General features: G+C 43.6%; 1 protein-coding gene across 1 annotated transcript; it reads right to left on the reverse strand.

The window, feature by feature from the left end:
- Nucleotides 1–1604: 1604 nt before the first annotated feature.
- On the reverse strand, nt 1605–19639 carry LOC149436222 (histamine N-methyltransferase B-like). The gene is made up of 6 exons (XM_089661843.1): nt 19144–19639; nt 10789–10841; nt 8243–8350; nt 7977–8107; nt 7262–7355; nt 1605–3710 (listed from the first exon to the last, which is right to left on the reverse strand). Exons 1-6 carry the CDS (start codon nt 19278–19280, stop codon nt 3352–3354), a joined length of 882 nt encoding a protein of 293 aa, XP_089517969.1. The 5' UTR covers nt 19281–19639; the 3' UTR covers nt 1605–3351.
- Nucleotides 19640–20692: the final 1053 nt, after the last annotated feature.

Below are 20692 nucleotides of genomic sequence, written 5' to 3' on the forward strand. Positions count from 1 at the left end.
TCAGGGTGAATAGCTCTGCACCGAGTTCACTATATGAACCACTGATGTATTTATACATGGTGATCATATCCCCCCTTATGTATTATACATGGAGATCATATCCCCCCTTATGTATTATACATGGAGATCATATCCCCCCTTATGTATTATACATGGAGATCATATCCCCCTTTATGTATTATACATGGAGATCATATCCCCCCTTATGTATTATACATGGAGATCATATCCCCCCTTATGTATTATACATGGAGATCATATCCCCCCTTATGTATTATACATGGAGATCATATCCCCCCTTATGTATTATACATGGAGATCATATCCCCCCTTATGTATTATACATGGTGATCATATCCCCCCTTATGTATTATACATGGAGATCATATCCCCCCTTATGTATTATACATGGAGATCATATCCCCCCCTTATGTATTATACATGGTGATCATATCCCCCTTATGTATTATACATGGTGATCATATCCCCCTTTTGTATTATACATGGAGATCATATCCCCCCTTATGTATTATACATGGAGATCATATCCCCCCTTATGTATTATACATGGGGATCATATCCCCCCTTATGTATCATACATGGTGATCATATCCCCCCTTATGTATTATACATGGAGATCATATCCCCCATTATGCATTATACATGGAGATCATATCCCTCCTTATGTATTATACATGGAGATCATATCCCTCCTTATGTATTATACATGGAGATCATATCCCTCCTTATGTATTATACATGGAGATCATATCCCCCCTTATGTATTGTACATGGAGATCATATCCCCCCCCCTTATGTATTATACATGGAGATCATATCCCCCCTTATGTATTATACATGGTGATCATATCCCCCCTTATGTATTATACATGGTGATCATATCCCCCTTATGTATTATACATGGAGATCATATCCCCCTTATGTATTATACATGGAGATCATATCCCCCCTTATGTATTATACATGGTTATCATATCCCCCCTTAATCTCCTCTTCTCAAGAGAGAATAAATTCAGTTACTCTAATCTTTCCTCATAGCTGATCTCCTCCATGCCTCTTATCAGTTTGGTTGCCCTTCTCTGTAATTTCTCCAGTTCCTCAATGTTCTTTTTGTGAATTGGTGCCCAAAACTGAACTGCATATTCCAGATGAGGTCTTACTAATGATTTGTACCGGGGTAATATGAAATCTCTCTCTCTGGAGTCTATACCTCTTTTAATACCAGAGAGATTTTTGCTCGCTTTAGAAACTGCAGCTTGGCATTGCATGCCATTATTAAGCTTGTGATCTACCAGAACTCCCAGATCCTTCTCCACCATTGACCCCCCCCCCAGTTGTACCCCCCCAGTATTTATGATTCATGCATATTCTTAGCCCCCAAGTGCAGAACCTTACATTTATCAACATTAAACATCATTTGCCACATAGTTGGCCAATTACACAGTACATTGAGGTCGGCTTGTAAATTGGAGACATCCTGTAAGGACGATATTCCACTGCACAGCTTGGTGTCATCTGCAAAGACTGAAATGGGATTTTTAATCCCAGACCCTATATCGTTTATAAATACATTAAAAAGTAAATTATTTATTTAATAATATTATTTATTATGATCATCAGCTACATCTAGTGGCCATAGCACAGTATTTTTTTGATTCATGCTATTCTGAATGAAGAACACCCGACCTGTAGAGAAAATAGCCTAGTAACATTTGATTTTGTCATCATTCGCATAGAACAAATGTACATGAAGTGTTGCAGGACAAATGGCTCTGCCAATTTTTTTATGAATAAACCCACTAAGCCTAGAAATGTATATACTGAGCAAAGCTGTACATCAGGTTACTCCATTCCCCGTTATCTGTTATCTGATTATCTGAGAACCCCGGCTTGTACCACAGGAGAAGGATTCCTAAATAAATTCATTGCAAGCTCTTTGCTTCTCTTTTATATAGAAAGTCTCAAAATGTAAATCTGCCTTGGGAGTTTGAATCTGATTGGTAACACATGAGTAAGGGAGAGGGGAATCTGCACAGCTCATAAATGGAGTGCTCTTTGGAATTTGGCTTTTGTAGATTACAAAGAACTCATATTAAAGTAATCAGATCAATAATGTTTGTTACACCGAAGTTCTCTTTATACACGCTTAGGAGTTTATATTTAGAATGTCCATTGTGCAGATGTGACAAAGAGAATGAAAATTGCCGTATTTTCTCTAATATATGTAGTTTCAATATCATCAGCGCTGCCTAGTGGCTATAATGCATTTTTTTTACCGAATGAGGTATATATGGAAAAAAACACTAGGTGGCACTTAAGCTATAAGAAATACATATACAAGAGAAAATTTGGTGATTTTCATTCAAAATGTGCAGATATTTGCCACATCCACACAACAAATGTTTTATACATAGACCTAGGGCCGCTGATAAGGCAGTACAGCTGACCCTCCTGTACCAGATCCAGGCCCCATCAATTCAATGGTGGTCCCGGGCACCTCCCAAGCAGGAGGGCCTGCTGTACTGTCTTGTGACTCTTCTGGATCCCCCTGCAGCACTGCTGGCTCTCTCCTTCTGGCTGGCTGCGATCAGGGGGATCGTTTTTTGTATCTGCCACTTCCAGCTGCTGTCTGGGCCCTCCTGTGTGCCTCCCCCCCCCCCCCCAGAACTTCTGGCTTCCCTCCTCTCCTGCCAGAAGCTGCTTCAGTCACACAGGGATTGTTTCAGGAAGGAGAGCTGGGGGGCCAGTAAACATGTCATTTACTGCCCCCTTCCTTCCTTTCCTGAATGAACACAGTGAGCAATCAGTAATGATCGTTCCTGTGTCCATTCATAACTAAAGCATAGTAAACTGTGTTTAATATGCTTTGGTTTGTGAATGAACAGGAAGCCGCTCAGCACAGAGCACTTCTCATTCATTCCCTGTCCAGTGCAGCTGAGGCTGCAGAAAGAGGGACTGGGGCAGGCTGTATGGGACCCCATGATTTCTAACAGCAGCACTGCATAGACCCATAATATTCTAATTTTGCACACCATTGATCAGACAAGAAACAAACTCCCTGCTGCAATCCTTTGATGTACTGAATGCAGGGAGTTGTCATTTTTGAAAGAAATTTTGCAGAGCATGACCAGTAAAAGGCTACAGTGCCACAGAGAGGTACTGGGAAAGTCCTGCTTAATCTGAAAGAGTAAACTGATGTAAAATCACGGGGCATTCTGCCTTGGTACAGGGGCAGTGTCTTCTCAATGTAATGTGAAGTTCTTCCATCTTGGTGGATGCCAAGTCTCTCCTAATTGAAATAGGCAAAGCCATTGTGGTTGGGGGTGATGCCTATTTGTTCTCAACCACAATCACACTAAGATTGTTATTAAAAATGACTTTGCCGTCCCTCATAGAGCTGCACCCAGAGCTCTTCAGGTCCTCTATGACGGCCTCTCTAAGGTCAGCTGGGGCATTCTTCTTAAAATCACAGGTTTCCGTTAAGAAGTCCAGAAGCAGCTCCCCATTCCGGTCCCCTTCTACAAAACACTCTGAGATGTCCATGTCAGATTTTAGGTCATAACTCTGGTACTTGGCGCCCATCGAACTCAACATGTCCACAATGTCGCCCGCTGTGATGTACAGGCACATATCGTTCAGAGGTAAGCGGGATCCATATTTCTTCCACAGCGTAGACCACCCACTCTTTCCTGTTAGCAAAAGTGAAGCCAAGTTTATTTTTTAAAGAAAATATTTTATACTCATAAATGGATACTAGAAACAAAGTGGACAAATGCCTGAAGGGTAACAATATACCCATAAATGATATTTCTGTTTTGGATAGATGGTGGTTCAAATGCCTCGCTATCAAGATATTTCTAAACTCTCCAGATACAATGGTGGTGGCCATAAACTTCAACTCTGGTAATTGCACAAAAATTACCCTAGCAGTGAGCCCCTTCCGACAGTGCAAGGGTTACATGCCCATTAGGGGTAGGAAATAAGCTGTAGAAATAATTACGTACCTCGCCTTGGGAGGCTTCAGCACTGTCCTCTTCTCTCTGACACTCTGGACCAAGGATGGTTCCTTGCTGTCCTAATGTAGAATAAAGAACTATTGGGCCTTCACTCTACTTGATGCCTTCACCATGCAACCACTGGCCAGACAATCTTAGAAAAGAGACTTTAGAGGCCAGTTGCACAGATGGAGGGAGCCTACCAGAGCAAGTAATAGGCTACACCTTACTTCTCAACCCCCCATAATAAATAAAGGACCAGTTTAATGTCTTTCAGACTTTAGGGGGGTCAGCCTGTGGCCAATGGGAGTAGAAAATGTCCTGGTGTTAGTTGGAGTAAATAATGCCTAATTTTTGGTATTCGGAGAGGGAATATTGGCCCATTGTTGGTGTCAATGGGAGGAATAGTGGCCTCTCATTTGTGTCAGTGGGAGGAATAGTATCCAACTGTTGGTGTCAATGGTGAGAATTATGCCTCATTGTTGGTTTCAGTGGAAGGAATAGAGCCCCAATGGGCCTCATAAGGGCAAGCAAAGGACCACATCTGGCCCCAGGCAGCAATTTGGAGACTGCTGCCCTAAACTTAATGAGTTGGGCTCAAATGCAAATGGAACATTCCCCATTTAGTCTAAAAACCTAAGCTTTCCCTTGAAGCCTAGCCCTTAACCAGAGCCTAACACTTGACGCCTAACTTCACATGAACCTTATAATGGTAAATTCATGCAGGCTCCACCTCCGCAACATCTCCAAAATACAGTACGTTTGTACCTAACCCCAGACACTACTAAACAACTCATTCACTCCCTTATTATCTCACGACTCGACTACTGCAACTCCCTCCTCACCGGCCTACCTCATCACAGACTCTCCCCGCTTCAGTCTATCCTGAACTCAGCGGCCAGACTCATCCACCTTACCAACCGCTCCGTATCCGCCACCCCCCTCTGTCATTCCCTCCACTGGCTTCCAATTGCCCAACGCATAAAATTCAAACTACTAACATTGACGTACAAAGCTGTCATAATACTGCCGCAAACTACCTCACTGACCTGATATCCAAATACCACCCAACACTTACTCTTCGCTCCTCACAAGACCTCCTACTCTCCAGTTCCCTGGTCTCTTCCTCCCATGCCGGACTCCAGGACTTCTCCAGGTCTTCCCCCATCCTCTGGAACTCACTACCCCAATCCATCAGACTGTCATCTACCCTCCTCACCTTTAGGCGCACCCTGAAAACCCATCTCTTCAGGGAAGCCTACAAAGCCCTCACCTAACAGCCGATCTCCTCCACTTCTCCTACCACTCCATCCCCCACAGCCATTTCCTCCTGTACCGCTATCTCCTCCCTCCTAGATTGTAAGCTCCAAGGAGCAAGGCCCTCGAACCCCTCGTGTATTGTATTGTTACTGTATTGTCTCATGTACTGTCCCCCCACTATAATGTACAGCGCTGAGCAAACTTTTTGGCGCTATATAAATACTGTATAATAATAATAATAATGTACAGTACCTTAATGCAAGAACAAAAATGTATACATTTCACTGTACCAGTCTTTAGATGTGGTGGTTGCTTTTGTTTTCTTTTTTCACTTTATTTTCACCTGGTGATCTTGCCAGTAACACACTTCTTGTCCAAGAGTGACATTGCTTACTGCATATATGGAGCAGCGTCGTCACCTTAAAGTGCAACTAAAGGCAATTTTTTTTTAAATTTTGGATAGAATGGCTCGTTAGGGAGATTCACCCTCTCTATTTGACCTGTTTACTGTTACCATCAAAAGTTAAGGTAAAGGAAAATCTCAAGTTTTGGGTTGACATCAGAACAGTGACAGAGGGGAAATCTTTAAATGGGGACACTAGTTCTGGTGACCTTGGTGACACCCCAGGATTCCCTCCCTTTGGAGGGACTTCTTCTCACTTCTTGTTTTGGCTATGGGACAGGAAGTAAAGAAATATCCCCAATGGGACACAGATGGCAAAAAAAGTGATGGGGTTTATAGCCCTCCCTTATTCTATGCAATTTTGTTTTTTTTTTAATTGTGCCTTTAGTTACATTTGAAGGCAGAAAAATGTCCAATTGTCTGGAATGCCTCTTGAAAAATTGCAGTGCACTTCCCAGTACATAAATGTTCCTAGGCACTCCTGTTCTGTAGCCTCATATCTGCAGTGTGAGATCTAAGGCACTCTGCTTGTACATTTCATTCTCACATTTGGACTATCTATGTCCAGTTGGCCAATTAATTCCAAGGTTGTTCAGATAGTTGGACTATCTACACTCACCGGCCACTTTATTAGGTATACCTGTTCAATTGCTTGGTAACACAAACTGTTAAAAAGGCCATTCACATGGCATGGCTGCATTTGGGCATGTAGACATGGTGAAGTGACTTTGAACATGGAAGGTTGTTGGTGCCAGACGGGCTGGTCTGAGTATTTCAAAAACTGTTGATCTACTGGGATTTTCACACGCAGCCATCTCTAGGGTTTACAGAGAATGGTGCAAAAAAAGAGAAAATATCCAATGATTGTGGATGCAGTTGTGTGGCTGAAAATGCCTTGTTGATGACAGAGGTCAGAGGAGAATGGGCAGACTGGTTGCTGCGACATTCATATGGTAAGGTCAGAATTTGGTGTATACAACATGAAATCATGGATCCATCCTGCCTTGTATCAAAGGCTCAGGCTGGTGGTGTAATGGTGTGGGGGATATTTTCTTGGCATTAGCAAGGTGTACCTAATAAAGTGGTTGGTGAGTGTATGTCCGCTTGGCCAATTCCAAGGTTGTTCAGATAGTTGGACTATCTATGTCCAGTTGGCCAATTAATTTTAAGGTTGTTCAGATAGTTGGACTATCTATGTTCAGTTGGTGACTTTTCATGCCATGGATGGTAAGCTGGTTGGATTATCTACAGTATGTTCAGTTGGCCACTTTTCTGTTTCAATCATTTTTATTGAGTTTTCATTGAGAGACAGTTTTGCAGTGAATCTGCTTAGGTCTTAAGGCAGATCAAGTCCAGTTGGCCACTTTTAATTCCAAGGTTGTTCAGATAGTTGAACTATTTATGTTCATTTGGCCACTTGTTATGTCCAGTTGGCTAGTTTTAATGCCATGGATGTTAAGATAGTTGGACTATGTTCAGTTGCCCGCTTTTAAGACCAAGGTTATTAAGGTAGTCGGACTATGAGTGTCCAGCTGGGTGTGTCTCCATCCAGACAAACAAGTGTGTTTTGCTCATGTCTTACCAGATACAAGGATTATAAGAAGTTTCCCTTCTGCCGAAAGCAAGCTGGTGAAGAATTTTAAAGTAGCGGGAATATCCTTGACATAGTACAGCATCTGTAATGACACAAGGCAAGAATTAGCTTGAGGCTGTGGTGCAGTATCCTATTACAAAATCTCCAGGAGGTGGATGGATCGCCAACTGAATGCCTGACAGCCGCTGCTCTACTGCCCTCTGAAAAGTGATCCATCACATAACGCTTTTCAGAGGGTGGTGGACACTGCGTGTGTGTGAAAGAGGCCTTCCTGTAAAGTTTTACCTCCTAAGCTTTCCTGTTAGTCAGTGAGACTGCCCATCACATTAACACAGTAAGTAACCATGCATGTTCTCGCTCCACTACACTTCTACTCCGCAATGTAAAAAAGATGTACCACTGTTCACTGTAATAGTACTGTGAGCCCAAGTTGCTGTAATGCACAACCCCAGATGGGTGTGTCCATGACAGTCTAGACTCAGGAAGTGAGTTGAATGACACTGGTCATCCCTTAGCCAAGAACAGCAGCACCATCTAGTGGAGGAGTGGATTTTTTGCAGGGGACAGAAAAGAGAGTATAGCAGTGAGAGCAGCTTTCCAATTTTTATTACTGCTGGGCATTTTTTTAAAACTGGAACTAATACCGTCAGTTATTTTCTTATTTTGATTTATGGATCTAGTTCATAGCTAACATGGCACCAACCTGAATCATATGAATGAAATCATAGTTTGTATATTGCTTCTCCTCTTTCACTTGAACCTCAAACTCTGTAGAAGTCTTTTTGTTCCAGTGGAAGGTTATATGGTCCAGGCCGGATGTCTTGGCCACACGCTCTGTAGATGCAGAACACAATGTGATTGAATTTGTCTTCAACATGAACTTTGGAAAGAATGAAGTAACTTTGTCCTGCTTTACTGTATGTCGTCTGGCTGAGTGCTAAAAGAGCAAAGTGCAGATAGCAGGCTCACCTTTGTAGCTCAACAACTGTTCAGGGCTGGGCTCAACAATATTGTTCTTAATGGAGACCTTAGGATATCTGTCATGAATCTTGGAGAGCATCTGCAAGTCTATTTCACCTTAAAAAAAGGAAAACAGGTTTCATGTTTCTAGTACTTCAAGAAATAAATCAAAATATTGTAGTTTGTTTTATTCTGTAGTGTGTTCCATGTTTTGTAGGGTTTAAATTGTCAAAAAAGCCCCAACAATGAACTTCTCTTATTTGCTCCCTTTCGGGGCCTACCGGGCACTCATACCCCCTTCCTGTCCAGGCTAATTTCCAGCTTGCAGCGCTGTTGCACTTTGAATGACAATTGCGCGGTCATGCAACACTGTACACATATGAAATTTTTATCATTTTTTTTGGTGGTATTTAATCACCTCTGGGATTTTTATTTTTTCTTAAACCAAAAACCACTGAAAATGTTGAAAGAAAAAAAGTTTTTTCTTAGTTTTTGTTATAAAATTTTGTAAATAAGTGATTTTTCTCCTTCACTGATGTGCGCTAATGAGGCTGCAGTGATGGGCGCGGATAGGCTGAACTGATGGACACTGATAGGTGGCACTGATGGGTACTGATGAGGAGGCACTGGTAGGTGCCAATGATGGGCATTGACAGGCATCACTGATGGGCACTGAAAGGCAGCACTCATATATGGCACTGATAGGCGGTACTGATAGTTGGCACCGATAGGCGGCACTGACTGGCACTGTTAGGTGGCACTGACTGGCACTGTTAGGCGGCACTGATGCACACTGATAGACGGCACTGACTGGCACTGATAGGCAGCACTGACTGGCACTGATAGGTGGCACTGACTAGCATTGATAGGTGGCACTGACTGGCACTGATGGGTGACACTTAAAGGCAGCTCAGATGGGCACTGATATGTGGCATTAATATGGCACTGATGGGCACTGAAATGTGGCACAGATGGGCACTAGTAGGTGGCATGGATGAGCCCTGAGAGCTGGCACTGATGGACACTGACAGACGGCGCTGCTGGGGCTACACAGATCATCAGGGCACACTGATCATCAGTGCTCTGTTGATCTGTGTACATGTCCCCTCCGAGGAATACCGATTACCGGCTCTCCTCTCCTCACAAGCTGTCAGCATGACCGAGCCGACATCTTCAGCTCTTTCCGTGGATCGGTGATCCGCTGTGTCCGAGGGACACAGAGCACCGCCAATCGCCGCACTGCGTGCTGTGGGTGCCGCGCATGTGCAGTGAGAATGGGAGGACGTCATATGACGTCCTCCCAGAATGAGAGAACCACCTTGCGTCCATCATATTACTATATGGCGGGCGGGAGGTAGTTAAAGAATATGTAAACCCAACATTTCATATTCCTGATATGTTCCTGCTGTACCATGTACTTGTATGAAAATGTATCCTTTTCAATTTGTATTGCTTCCTGTATGAAAAATCCCTGGTGTTCCTGCCAGTATCTCTGCTTTCCTATTTAAAAACTGACCACGCTAGGCATGAGAGCACAGCGTGGTCAGTTTTCAGTTTTCTAGCTGCGCTGAGAACTCAGGTTGCTCACCTCCAATGACCAGACCTGGAGGAAAAGAAATTTAATCTCCAAACAAGGTTTCTTCACAGTGAGAGCTGTGAAAATGTGGAATAGAGTCCCTCAAGAGTTGGTACTGGCCAGCTCAGTGGATTGCTTTAAAAAAGGCCTGAATACTAACATTTATAGGTAAAGTTGATCCAGGGAATATCTGATTGCCTCTCGGGCAAATTTTTTTCCCTGCAGGAGCAAATTGGATCATGCTTTGCTGAATTTTTTTTTGCCTTCCTCTGGATCAACTGTGGGTATAGGATTATAACTTTTTTTTTTAATGGTTTTTCAGCCAGACTAACTATGTAACTATGACCTATCCTTACCCCCACAATAACCCACAGCCATTCACCCATATGGACCACATCCTCACTTTGCCCTCTACAATGCAGTATCTGAGAAGCCCCTGGCCAGGACTGATGAGTTTCACATGGTGATACAGGAAAGATGGATGGAGCCCCATCCCTCTGCACAGACATTCTAAAGTTTGGTATGCCCTTGTATGGGGTATGCTCCCACTATGCCTCTCCACAATGCACTATTTGAGCAGCCTATAGGCAGGACTGATGACTTTCACATGGTGATGAAGGGTAAAAAGATGGTGGCCCATCCCTATGCAAAGACATTCTAATGTTTTGGCATGCTCCTGTATGGAGCAAATTTCCACTATACCCCCACAATGCAATATATGAGTAGCCAGTAGAAAGGACTGATGGCTGTCACATGGTAGTACATGGAAGATGGGTACCCATCCCTGGTCAAAGATTTCCTGAAATCTGGTATGCGCATAGGATTTTTGGAGTTATGAAATGGAGGATTGGGGTGGTGGATAATCAAGATTATGTCAGGAGCAGGCACAGTAGAGTGCCTATTATATTCTGTCAGTGTGGATTTGTTCATAATGTTTGTATAAATTTAATCTGTAATGTCTGTGAATAGCTGATGTTACCTGAGCCACTTCCTACTCCAAGGACATTGATGACTGGCTTCCCATCGCCTATGCTGAGAAAGACATGGCAAGAGAAAATCAAAGCATTAAAGATGAAGTGGTCTGAGCATACAATTACCAAGCACGTGTTAAACAAATCTGTTGTACTTTGCACTGGCACAGTCAATAAATAGAAAATCATCTGATATAAGTAGAACAAATTCCAAAAGACATCTGCCCTGGTCCATTTATTGGATGTAACACCCTCCAGGTCCGAGTCAGCAGCCTGGGGTGAGTCAGCCTGTGAGTGAGGCAGGAGTTCACCTCAGGGCAGGCTGGGAGTCTCTAACAGGTCAGGGCTTCTGGAGCCCTCCCACCCTTCCAGAAACGTAGAGAACTTTCTGGAAGAGGGGCGGAGGATGGGAAAAGGCTCCTGCATGTTTGAGGGACTTTGGTCAATTCCCTGGTAGAAGGCTGGGCATGGTACCCAAAAAAAACCCTTAAAAGTAGCAGAGCCTGAGCAGCAGGGCAGTGTCAGGTGGAAAATGGAGAGAGGAAGGCTGGAGTGAGGAGCCTTGGAGGGGGCCCCAGGGAGGGGAGCCCACCTGCAGTCAGGATTCTGGAAGGGAGGATCTCCTCTGTCTCATCGTCCTCTGTCTCTCATTGGCCTGTGAGGCAGGTAAGGAGCCAGCCCAGCATAAGGCTTGAAGGCAGTCACCAACCCGCCAAACAAAAAGAGAAAGACAGACTGAGTACTCCTATACCCCCATGGGCTAGATAAGGGGAGAGGACAGTCAGGTGCAAATTCTTGAGGAAAATCTGCTGCCCTCTGCCAGAAAGTTGTCAGTGGGATGAAGGTTTACCTTCTATCGTGACAATGACCCAAAGCACACAGCAAAAATTACCACACAGTGGTTGAACAAGAAAAAGGTGAACGCGCATGGCCTAGTCAGAGCCCAGACTTAAACCCCATTGGAAATCTGTTAAATGACTTGAAGACTACAGCCCACAAATGGTCACCATAACATTTAACTGAACTTGAGCAGTTCTGCAAAGAGAGGGCAAATATTGCAAAATGTAGACGTGCAGAGACATATCCCAACAGACTAAAGGCTGGATTAAAGAAAAATGTGGTTCAACAAAATTCTGACACAAGGGGGTGATCCTTTTTCCAACTCAGTGATTCTGTTATTGAATTTTTAAAAATGTTTCTGATATGTTGGTGCTATATCTTTCACTTGGATGGCATAAGTTGCACATATGTATGCAAATACAGTTGGATAAAACGAAAACTGTGTCTGTCTTCATTTCAGGCTGCAAAGCAACAAAATTTGATTATTTTAAAGGGGGGTGATTCTTTTCTATACCCACTGTATATCCCTCAATGTCACGTGAAATCACCCGTCATCCTTATATACAGTTGTGTTCAAAATAATAGCAGTGTCTTGAAAAAAGTGAATAAAGCTCAAAATCCTTCTAATAGCTCTAATATTTCCATACACACAAATGCATTGGGAACACTACACATTCTATTCCAAATCAAAACATGAAGAAAAATAGATCAAATTTGTGTTGTTCCTCTAAACAAATTGAAGAAAAGTGAATATTAGACTGTTCAAAAAAATAGCAGTGTTTGTATTCTTCTTTACCAACTCAAACATTCACTATATAAACTGAAAAATGTTTGAAGATTTTGCTTTCCTTTGAATCAATTAATATTTAGTTGTAGTCGCACTGTTTCTGAGAACTGCTGTACATCTGTGTTGCATGGAGTCACCCAACTTCTGGCACCTGTGAACAGGTATTCCAGCCCAGGATGATTGGACTACATTCCACAGTTCTTCTCTATTTCTTGGTTTTTCCTCAGAAACTGCATTTTTTATGTCACCCCACAAGTTTTCTATTGGATTAAGATCCGGGGATTGGGCTGGCCACTCCATAACGTCAATCTTGTTGGTCTGGAACCAAGATGTTGCACGTTTACTGGTGTGTTTGGGGTCGTTGTCTTGTTGGAACACCCATTTCAAGGGCATTTCCTCTTCAGCATAAGGCAGCATGACCTCTTCAAGTATTCTGATGTATTCAAACTGATCCATGATCCCTGGTATGCGATAAATAGGCCCAACACCGTAGTATGAGAAACATCCCCATATCATGATGCTTGCGCAGCCATGCTTCACTGTCTTCACAGTGTACTGTGGCTTGAATTCAGTGTTTGGGGGTCGTCTGACAAACTGTCTCTGCCCACTAGACCCAAAAAGAACAATCTTACTTTCATCAGTTCACAAAATGTTGCGCCATTTCTCTTTAGGCCAGTCAACGTGCTCTTTGGCAAATTGTAACCTCTTCAGCACATGTCTTTTTTTCAACAGTGGGACTTTGCGGGGGCTTCTTGCAGATAGCTTGGTTTCACATAGGCGTCTTCTAATTGTAAGGCTACGTTCACACTAGCCTTGTGTGCAGGCGGCAGAGAGGCGTTTGGGAAGCGTTTTTACCGCTTCCCAAACGCCTCTGCCAATTCTGCACATTACAGCACATGGTGCTGTTCTAACGGGAGCGTTTGCGTCGCGTCGCGTTGCGTCGCGGCAAAACGGACGCCTCTGGACGAGTCAGGAGGCTTTGAAGCCTCCTATTCTCGTCTATGGTGCCGCTCCGCAAACGCCCGGCCGGCGTTTGCGGTGCGGTTGCGACGCGGTTGCGGGGCGTTTGCGGAGCGGTAACACCACTCAAACTGCATTATAGGCGTTTGTGGGGCATTATTAACGCTCGGCAAATGCCTAGCAACCGCCGCTAAACCGCGCATGCGGCGTTTGCGGAGCGTTTGCCGAGCGTTAAAAAACGCTCCGCAAACGCCGGACCAACGCTTGCCAAACGCTATAGGGGCGTTTGGCAAGCGTTGGCAAAACAGCCTAGTGTGAACGAGCCCTAACTGTACTCACAGGTAACTTTAGATCTTCTTTGATCTTCCTGGAGCTGATTGTTGGCTGAGTCCTTGCCATTCTGGCTATTCTTCTATCCATTCGAATGGTACTTTTTTGCTTTCTTCCATGCCTTTCAGGTTTTGGTTGCCATTTTAAAGCATTTGCAATCATTTTAGCTGAGCAGCCTATCATTTTCTGCACTTCTTTATATGTTTTCCCCTCTCCAATCAACTTTTTAATCAAGGTACGCTGTTCTTCTGAACAATGTCTGAAACGACCCATTTTCCTCAGAATTTCAGAGAGAATTGCACTGTAACCAGCATGTACAACATTTGCTGCCTTCCTTCCTTAAATAAGGGCAATAATTGCCACCTGTTTTTCAAAGAATGAATGACCTCACTAATAGAACTCCACACTGCTATTATTTTGAACATGCCCCTTTCAATTAGTGATTCAATTACACAGAATCAGCAGCATGCATGTCATGACTGTTGGGTCTGTTGGATTTCTATTACTCTACTACACCTGCTAGTAAATTATTTGCCATGTAGAAATATTATTTCTACCAAAAACAGTGATTGATCAGGTTAGTGATGTCTGACTGCTATTATTTTGAACACAACTGTATATATTAAATGTCCAACATCATCTACACACTAGCTATGATTTCAGAAATAGGTTTGACCTCATAAAACGGGAACCCAGTCCACTTTTATGTGTGGGATGTGGATTAGGTGACAGGTCCTCTTCAATAGAGGCACTGGTGTTTAGAAAAGACTGTGAGAAACACAATTGTTCATTTGCAGCAGACTGATTATTCCTGGGACCGTATTAATTGGAAGTGCAACTAGCACCCAACAAATGTGTTTAGCAAACTGTCGAAACAATAAAAACTCTTCTATTTGTAAACAGGTTTACAAAACACAATTAAAAGTATCACATAGTATCACATAATCACATAAACAATGAAGCGGATGGCATTGCCATTGCCATATGAGCTTACTTCTGGTCTATGGCCATCCACTTTCATAAGCAAATATTTTATTGGCACTGGGTGCTGAATGTGCCTGGGCAACTGTTGAAATTACACCTGGCTAATGGAAGTGGATGTTAGAGTGCTGTATTCACAAATCAAAGACAAGACTTCTAGACCCCCTTTTAATTTTGCACTCCTCTCCCATAATCTGGCCCACCAGTTGGACCGATCCTACTACTCTCTCTCTCCCCCCCATAATAGCGGTTCCCTACACCCAAATGCAATAATCGCATATGCTTTCCCACCTACAGTATGTAATATAAAACAAAAATCCTTGACACCAGGGAATATCTTGAACCATCCAGCCCATACCCCTTCATCTCCTATTTCAGAGAACATAATTCCCAATCTTGGCTCACAACACTACCACCACCTATTTTGATTAGAAGGCCCTAAAATGTTTCTAAATCACAAACATGTATAACTGTTATCTCTAAAACCTGTACCATGGCTGTTTGACATGATTTTTGGCAGCCTCAAAGATCTACATCTGCTCATACACAGGAGATCTTCTACAGATAAGGTGACCTTTTTTGACCGAGAGTCAGCCAGTGGGAGTTATGTCTGGTTGTATTGGTAATAGGACAATTCACTGCAGGTCAGGTTGACGTTTCTTTTGGGAAAATATCAGCTTTTTGATCTCTTCCTTATCAATAACATTCACAACAAGTCACACTTTTAGCATTTACCAGCCAGGTGTCAACTCTATGCTCTACCTATATAATTTAATTAGAAGCCCAAACACAGCTACAGGTCCAAGTGGGATTTGTACTAGGCACTATCTGCAGCACCACACTAAGAGGCCCTGTTGGGCTTCTGGAAGGTCCTGTAGAAACAAAGCCTCTGTGTTAGATGTAAATGGTGGCAGACAGTTGATTGTGGGTGTGGACAGAATCTCAGCTTGACTGTAGAGGTGTGGATAATATATATTAGCAATATACTGTACTTTTCTATTTATCATATTTAATGAATCAGTTCTCACCCATGCAGCAGCCACAAACACATACCACCTACCTACTATATCTCCTCAACTCCATATCCCCCCATAACTGGTATCTTGGGGTGCATTAGGCTGCCATAACACCCCAAATGAATTATGTGCTGCTTCCACATTTCCTATTATTTCTGCCATGGTAAGGGTGCCCTATAATTACAATGTCCTCTATATTTTCAGTGTCTAATGATAGCTCTGCCTAGCTCTATGTCCTCTTTACATCTTCCTGCAACTCCCCTCCTGCAGCAATGGTTCCCTTGCACCTATCAAAACAGCAAGATCTCCTCATTGCAGCCCCATCATCCCATTCTCCTCCATGCTGTGCCATCACATTCCCACCATATCAAGTTACTCCTGTTGCACCATCATTTTCCCTTTACTTGCTGACCTATCATCCCCTTCTACTGCACTTCTACTCTCCTCCTGATGCGCCATCTCTTCCCTCCTCTGCTGCCCTATCATCCCCTTCTACTGTGTGTCTACCCTCCTCCTGATGCACCATCTCTTTCCTTTACTTGCTGACCTATCATCCCCTTCTACTGCACCTCTACCCTCCTCCTGATGCACCATCTCTTCCCTCCTCTGCTGCCCTATCATTCCCTTCTACTGTGCGTCTACCCTCCTCCTGATGCACCATTTCTTCCCTCCTCTGCTGCCCTATCACTCACATCTACTGCACCACTATCCTCCTTTTAATGCACCATCAACTCCCACCCTCTGCTGCCCTATCACCTGCTTCTACTGAACCATTACTCTCCTCCAGATTCCACATCTCTATCCCTTTACTCTCAATGATCCTTCCTGTTCCACATGTGGATGGCAAATCCATAGGGCAAGTTAGGATGGCAGAAGCAGCTCCTAGAGGTATTAATTATTTTGAGAAGTAGCCACACATTGCACTGGGTACCAGGGTCTAGCAACACTACTGTGTATTCGTAGGCAAGCACAGTCTACTTTCTCCACTGCAGGTGGTGCTCAACCGCAGCGGTATTGCAGAGGGAGAGGAAGTCTAGAGGTACATGGTTCCTCTATGGTTTTCTGGGTATCTGGGGAAGCTACCAGACTGGATTCTGCTGCCCCATGTGACTCTGGCGGCCATCTTATTTCAGGCAGACCCTGGCTTCTGGGCTTGGCGCACATTTAGCGTGTCGTTAATGTAGAGACAGGTCACCCGTCTGTCAGGAAAAGTGAACAGTGGTAGGGAGAGGTTCCAGACAAGTAGGGAAAAGATAGGGCCACGCTCCCCTTCCTGGAGGCCTCCCCATTTAGGTACAGACCGGCCAGGCCACATTCTGGCCCTCAAAACAAACTGTTCAAAAATCCGAGACCTACTCTGCTATACATCTCTGTTATATCCTGTGAGTGTTCCCGGTTGGGTGTCTTCCCTCCGGGCCTGCTGTGAATTGCAAACTAATTATTGTTTCAATAATGTGAACAGATCAGTCAGTTACTAATCATTTTGATTGCTCAGCTGATGGCTTGCTAATACATACCTCCCAACTTTTTGAGATGGGAATAAGGGGCACCTATTAGCAAAATTATGTAGGCATAGGACACACCCCCTGCCTTGCCCCCTTAACCACTTCAAGTCCGGACACTTCCCCCCCCCCCTTCCTGTCCAGGCCAATTTTCAGCTTTCAGCGCAACACTGTAGCCATATGAATTTTTTTGCATTTTTTTGAGACAGATAAAGCTTTATTTTGGTGGTATTTATTCTTCACTGGGATTTTTATTTTTTTTCTATATAAATGAAAAAGTTCAAAAAATTTTTAAAAAAGTGTTTTTCTTATACAATTTTGCAAATAAATAATATTTCATCATAAATCTTGGCCAAGACTTATTCAGTCATCTTTTTAGTAAAAAACAAATAACCCAAATTAGTTTATAACCAAAAATTATAATATTTGAAAACATTTTTTACATTTTTACTTTATTTTTTATATTATTATTTATGTTTTTTTTTTACATACTGTCACCCTAGCAATACAGTGTAACCATGGTGACACTGTACTACTTGTGGGGGGTGATGAAGATTTTTTTTTTTTTACACTGATTGCTCTTACACCCATAAAGGCTGTAAAAGCAATCATTTCTTTTTCTCTCTGGCTGCATTCCTGCAGCCATTGAGAAATACTGTGAGAGCTGTGATTGGTCACAGCTTGTCACATGGTACAAGGCTGTTGTGAATAGCCTTGTACCATGTGACCTCTGTGATCATTCACAGATTTCACATGTAGTAAGCAATGATGTCAGAAGTGACATCTTGCTTACTACTCTGCATGTGATCACTGATTGGCCAGTCAGGTATCACATGATCGGGACCTCGTACAGAGGTCCCGTACGACGAGGACACAGCAGGTATTGGATCGAAGTGCTGTGCGCTCCCAGGGAGTGCGCAAAGGCCAAAATGGTGGGCGCCGATTATGAACGGCAACCCCCCCTGGACTGCCACTGTCCGGCCGTTTATATAAAGTGGCCGGACGGTAAGTGGTTAAAGGAGAATTATAAAAAAAAAATACTTTTTTTTTACCACTACTATATGTTTATTATGGCCTTTGAAATGTACAAATGCAACAATTTAGAAACTGGATGAAAGGTTTAGCACAGTGAAACACTTTTTGAAAGATAAATAGTACATTTTATATACAACGAAATAGATCAGCCCAAAATGAAGGACAACTGATGAATAAAGAGGGACAGAGGGACTTTGTTCCAAAAGAGAGACAGTCCCTGGAAATCAGGGACAGTTGGAAGCTATACTAATGTGTTGCTTTTGAACTGATTTTGCTTTCTGCTGACTTGTATAGAGGATGAAAAGCAATCCAGAGACTGCATCACAAAGCATGTATTTGCCAAAACACAATGGAAGCCAACTCCCCATGTGTAGGGATAAACACCAATGTGGGCTTCTCTAAGGTTCAAGTTTTTAACTCTTTGTTCCAAATCCTTCCCAAATGCAGGTCAGGAGCATAAAAAAAGCAATTCCTGTGTACACTTAGCCTATACTGGTCACATTGGAGACCATTAGCCTTCTCCGGATGTTTAATGTGTGATTGTTCGTGGGCCCCTCTGTGACCCTGGCTGATGCCCTCTGACAGATGCTTCTTAAGGGAAAGCCAACCTAAATGGTTGAACACTATTGTTTCCCCCGAAGGGGGCCCACATGGTCATGCTCCCCCTCCTTTCTCCATAGGCACAACTTGCATTTCTATAGAGAGATATTTTGTTACAAAGATTGTTCATGGCCAGGACGTTCATGCATGGCCGCCCACAGTCTAATGTTCATACACAGGCCTAGACCCATGATTAAACAATTGACCCTTTCACTGCCAACATAACAGGACATTGCGTAGATCTCACTGTCACAGAAGAACACAACCAAGAGAAAGCACCAGCAGGCAGAACAGGAGAGCCGGGTACCGTACCTGGACACGATGGCGGCCAGTTTGGTTTCTATGAAGTGCTGCATGCACTGGTGCTCGGTGGAATTTTGTAAGAAGAGGCGGAAGGACTCTACGTATCGGCTGTTGTCAGACATCAGGCTCCTCATCCCAGGCTCCATCTTTTCTTCCTCTGCAGCAAAGAGAATGAAAAGCTTCTTGTGTTTGTCTTGGCCTCAGCTCCCGGCCTTGTGAGAAATGACAGGATTTCAGTGCTCTGCCGGGGAGATATTAGCTGTGTACAACACAGAGACAGCTTATCTACACCTACTGCTGCCGATCTATTATATGTTTCTGTGTGATTCCTTCAGTCTGATCTCCTGGAGAATTCTTTTTTTTGATACACAGAAGGAGGACTGCTTTCAGAAGAATCTTAAGTCCCCATTCACATCTATGCCACGCCACAATGCATGTGCATAGATGCGTGTTTTTATGTGCATCTTACATGGTTCATTTGAATGAGCTGCCCATTGTCCAGAAATGGAGCTACAGAGAACACGTACCTTTAAAAAAAAAAAAAAAAGCATTGCAGCAAAATACATGGTAATAAGTTAGTGATGTGGTGCGCTAATGCAGTAGTCTCCAAACTGCTGCCCAGGGGTTAGATGCAGCCCTTTCCATGCCTTTATCCGGCCCTTGAGGCACTATTCCTACCAATGACACAAAGAATTGGGCACTATTCTTCCCACTGACATCAACAATGGGGCATAAATCTTCCCACTCACACCAATGATGGGGCACTTCCTCCTACTCACACCAACAATGGGGCTTAATTCCTTCCACTCACACCAATAATGGGGCACTTTCTCCCACTCACACTAGCAATGGGGCTTAAATCCTCCCACTCACACCAATGATGGGGCACATCCTTCCACTGACACCAACAATGGGGCATAAATCCTCCCACTCACACCAATGATGGGGCACGTTCTTCCACTCACACCAACAATGGGGCATACATCCTCCCACTCACACCAATAATGGGGCATAAATCCTCCCACTCACACCAATGATGGGGCACTTCCTTCCACTCACACCAACAATGGGGCATAAATCCTCCCACTGACAACAATGATGGGGCACTTTCTCCCACTCACACCAACAATGGGGCATAAATCTTCCTTCTCACACCAATGATGGGGCACTTTCTCCCACTCACACCAACAATGGGGCATAAATCCTCCAACTCACACCAGTGATGGGCACTTCCTCCCACTCACACCAACAATGGGGCATAAATCCTCCCACTGACACCAGTGATGGGGCACTATTCTTCCCACTGACAGCAACAATGGGGCATAAATCCTCCCACTCACACCAATGATGGGGTACTTTCTCCCACTCACACCAACAATGGGGCATACATCCTCCCACTGACAACAATGATGGGGCACTTTCTCCCACTCACACCAACAATGGGGCATAAATCCTCCCACTCACACCAATGATGGGGCACTTCCTTCCACTCACACCAACAATGGGGCATAAATCCTCCAACTCACACCAATGATGGGCACTTCCTCCCACTCACACC

Source organism: Staurois parvus, unplaced genomic scaffold (assembly GCF_062004578.1).
Source record: "Staurois parvus isolate SC_StPar_1 unplaced genomic scaffold, SC_StPar_1.0 ptg001397l, whole genome shotgun sequence".
NCBI classification, from domain to species: Eukaryota; Metazoa; Chordata; class Amphibia; order Anura; family Ranidae; genus Staurois; species Staurois parvus.

What these genes read in the sequence shown, in the direction of transcription:
- LOC149436222 (XM_089661843.1), bottom strand. Translation starts at nt 19,280, where the DNA reads ATGGAGCCTGGGATGAGGAGCCTGATGTCTGACAACAGCCGATACGTA. An exon ending in CTGGCCGCCATCGTGTCCAG is followed by an intron (nt 10,842 to 19,143) that starts GTACGGTACCCG and finishes TGTCTTTCTCAG; the next exon opens with CATAGGCGATGGGAAGCCAG. An exon ending in ACAGTTGTTGAGCTACAAAG is followed by an intron (nt 8,108 to 8,242) that starts GTGAGCCTGCTA and finishes CTGCATCTACAG; the next exon opens with AGCGTGTGGCCAAGACATCC.